This window comes from Corvus kubaryi, unplaced genomic scaffold (assembly GCF_017639235.1).
Source record: "Corvus kubaryi isolate FWS band 111438036 unplaced genomic scaffold, C.kubaryi_AGA036_p1.0 36738, whole genome shotgun sequence".
Classification (NCBI taxonomy): Eukaryota; Metazoa; Chordata; class Aves; order Passeriformes; family Corvidae; genus Corvus; species Corvus kubaryi.
Genome location: NW_024580935.1, coordinates 1 through 3,364, shown reverse-complemented (window position 1 = coordinate 3,364; position 3,364 = coordinate 1). Strand labels below are relative to the sequence as shown.

The 3,364-nt window shown below is 68.2% G+C and overlaps 1 protein-coding gene across 1 annotated transcript in view; it reads right to left on the bottom strand.

Moving 5' to 3' along the window:
- The window catches only part of STAT2 (signal transducer and activator of transcription 2), a gene marked incomplete at its 5' end in the record, with an annotated part of 4,417 nt that extends 1,059 nt beyond the window's left edge, over nucleotides 1-3,358 (bottom strand). The window contains 11 exons of the mRNA XM_042020053.1: nucleotides 45-249; nucleotides 351-408; nucleotides 504-692; nucleotides 779-915; nucleotides 985-1,073; nucleotides 1,792-1,841; nucleotides 1,935-2,070; nucleotides 2,727-2,825; nucleotides 2,914-2,997; nucleotides 3,075-3,131; nucleotides 3,254-3,358. Of these exons, the coding sequence (XP_041875987.1) occupies nucleotides 45-249; nucleotides 351-408; nucleotides 504-692; nucleotides 779-915; nucleotides 985-1,073; nucleotides 1,792-1,841; nucleotides 1,935-2,070; nucleotides 2,727-2,825; nucleotides 2,914-2,997; nucleotides 3,075-3,131; nucleotides 3,254-3,358 (1,209 nt within the window). The remainder of the gene's footprint in view (nucleotides 1-44; nucleotides 250-350; nucleotides 409-503; nucleotides 693-778; nucleotides 916-984; nucleotides 1,074-1,791; nucleotides 1,842-1,934; nucleotides 2,071-2,726; nucleotides 2,826-2,913; nucleotides 2,998-3,074; nucleotides 3,132-3,253) is intronic.
- Nucleotides 3,359-3,364: the final 6 nt, after the last annotated feature.

The window sequence follows — 3,364 nt, the reverse complement described above, 5'->3', positions numbered from 1 at the left end:
TTCCCAGGGGTGACCTGTGGTATCCCCGGGCTTGTGGCCACCACCTGCACTATCCCTGGGCTTGTGACCACCCCGTGAGGGGTCCCCAAGTTCCCAGGGGTGACCTGCGGTGTCCCTGAGCTCTGGGGCTGTGGCAATGCCAGGCCACCAGCCTGCTGTGCCCCTTGCCCTCCGGGCTGCAGCTGCAGCGTCTCCAGGTTTTCCGTGGTCACCACCAGCTCCTCTTCCGTTTGCCACTTGCTGGGCTGCCTGCAGGGACAAGACAACGGGGGTCGGCATCGGGGTCAGGGGATCCCCCCCTTCCCATGGGGTCACGGAGGGACCCCGGTGTCCCCACAGCCCCTCCTCACCTGGAGGAGACGCGGATGAGGCGCCGGTTCAGGTATTTCTGGGACTCGCTCAGGGTCCCTGGCGACAAAGAGGGTGGTCAGGGGGTGGTGGGCTGTGACACCCCAGGCTGTACCAGGCTATGCCAGGCTATGCCAGGCCGTGCCACGCCGTACCCTCCTGCCTCTGGCTGTAGTAGGGCCCGAAAGCCTCGTCGCGGGGGGTGTCGGGGTACAGGTACTGGAGGGGGTTCTCGGGAATGTTCTCCTCCATCATCATCTGGTAGTCGCGGATGATGTCGGGCAGTGCCAGCGACACCAGCTCCGAGGCCGTGTAGGGATCCACGGCGTGGAAAGTGGGGGGTCCTGCGTGGGGAGGGCACAGCCGGGCTCAGCGGGGTGGGGAGGGGGGCTCGGGGCTGCACCCCGGGGGCGTGGGAAGGGTCGCTGACCTCTCTCGTGGTGCTCCACCCAGGTGAAGGTGACGCCCCCGAAGACGCTCTCGCTGAAGCGCAGCAGGAACGTCCCCGTCCGCTTGGACTTGAGCAGTTTCTTCTCTTGTTTGCGGCTCACGAAGCCCAGGATGAGGCTGGGGGTGGCACCGTCAGCCCCGCTGGCCCCCCCAGGCCCCTCGCTGGCCCCCCGGCCCTGTTCCTACCCGTCCTTCCAGAGCTGCTTGAGGTGCTCCTGCAGCAGCCCCAGGATCCCGTCCAGCCAGGCCCAGAAGGAGAAGCCGGCGGCTCCGTCCTGCGGGAGAGGGTGGGACAGGGCACGGGGATGTGGGGGCACAGAGGGGGACAGGGCCACGGACGGGACAGGGGACGAGGCCACACCGGGGTGGGGCCATAGGAAAATAGGTGGGAACGGACCGTGAGGGGCCAGGGCCACAGAGAGGCAAGGGGGAAACAGAGTCACAGGGGAGCAGGGCCATGGGGGGCCAGGAGGGCCAGGGCCACGGGAGGCCAGGGCCACAGCGGGACAAGGCCATGGAGGGGATGACAGGACAGGGCACAGGGGCACTGAGGGACAGGGTCATGGAAAGACAGGGCCACAGGGGGAACAGGGCCATGGGGCCATGGGGACAGAGGGGACAGGGCCATGGGGACAGAGGGGACAGGGCCATGGGGACATGGGGACAGAGGGAACAGGGCCACGGGGCCATGGGGGCCAGAGGGGAGCGGGCCATGGGGCCATGGGGCCAGGGGGGACAGGGCCATTGGGACAGGGGGCCATGGGGACAGAGGGGACAGAGCCATGGGGACATGAGGACATGGGGACAGAGGTGACAGGGCCATGGGGACAGAGGTGACAGGGGGAACAGGGCCATGGGGACAGGGGGGACAGGGCCATGGGGCCATGGGGCCATGGGGACAGGGGGGACAGGGGGGACAGAGGGGACAGGGCCATGGGGCCATGGGGCCAGAGGGGACAGGGCCATGGGGCCACGGGGACAGGCCCTACTCACCTTTGAGAACTTGGGCCAGGCCACGGCGCTGTTCGGTGATGGCTTGGAGCCTTTGAGGGCAGAGCAGGGTGAGGGGGGCAGTGCAGCCTTGTCCCCCCGTGTCCCCCCGTGTCCCCCGTGTCCCCCCGAGGTGCCGGCCTTACCCAGCAGTTTCTCGGCCAGCATGAGCAGGTTCTCCTGGCTGAGCCCCCGCTCGGCCACGCTCTCGAACTGCCAGCTCAGCACCTTGGCCAGCTGGGGCCACGGGGCCGGCGGTGGGGATGAGAAGAACTGCTGGGCCTGGGGGACACGGGGGGACAGGGGGACACAGGGTGAGCAGGGACAGGGACATGGGCAGGGGACACAGGGGGACACGGGGTGAGCGGGGACATGGGGAGGGGACAGGGACAGGGGGGACAGGGGCTGAGCGGGGACATGGGGAGGGGACAGGGACATGCACTGGAGCAGGGGAGGGGGACATGGAGAGGGAAAAGGGATGGGGAGAGGGCACAGAGACGCACACTGGAGAAGGGGACAGGGATGGGACAGGGACCAGGGGCAGGACAGGGACCAGCAGATGGGGACACGGGACAGGGAGTGGAGTCCAGAGGATGGGGACCAGGGCAGGGGACAGGGATGGGACATGGACCAGGGGATGGGGATCAGGGAATGGGGACACGTGGCAGGGACCAAGGATGTGCATCAAAGCAGGGGATGGGACAAGAACCGAGGACAGGGACAAGAAGCAGGGCAGGGGACGGGGACCAGGGGACAGGGATGTGCACCTGGCATGGGACAGGGACCGGGCCCAGAAGCAGGGACAGGGCACAGGGGATAACCAGGACCAGGGACAGGGCACCAGGACGGGGACCAAGAGAGGAGCAGGGACAGGGATGGGACAGCAGCACAGGGGGACACGAGGCAGGGGTGGCACAGGGCCAGGGGGTCCCGCTCGCCTTGGGGTCAGAGCTGAGCATGTTGAACCAGAGGATGGAGGCCCAGGCGCTGGAGAACTGGTTGTTGTTGGAGATGATGACGAAGGGCAGCGTGGTGGTCTGGGATTGGGGGGGTGGGACAGGGGTCAGGCTGACCATCCCCAGCCCCCCTGGCTGTCCCCAAGCCCCCCAGGACCCCCAGCCTCACCTCCAGCTCCAGCTCCAGCCCGCAGTAGGCGTAGGCCAGCGTGAAGGTGATGAGGTGCAGCTCCTCTGTCACGACCAGGGGACCCTGCGGGGAGGTGCCACTGCTGTCACCGCTGTCCCCAGCCCCCTCCCGCGCCCTCCCGGCCCCCATCCCGCACCCACCTCACCGCTGGTGCCTTTGCCCTTGCCAGATCTGCTGTCCTTCTGCTCCTTCAGCGTCTGTGGGGACGGCAGAATCAGCCCGGGGCGGGGGCCGGGGCTGGGCAGGGTCCTCACCCTGCTCCCTGCCCCGGGGTGGGGGGGTCAGGGTGGGACCTGGGGGTCTGGGGGGGGGTCCCTACGAGGTACTGGAAGTCGCAGACCAGCCCCTCCTGGGGACTGTCCCCGGCCAGAAGCGTTTTGCTGCTCGACGTGAGGATGTTGAACCTGCGGAAGCTGCGGGGCAGACACGG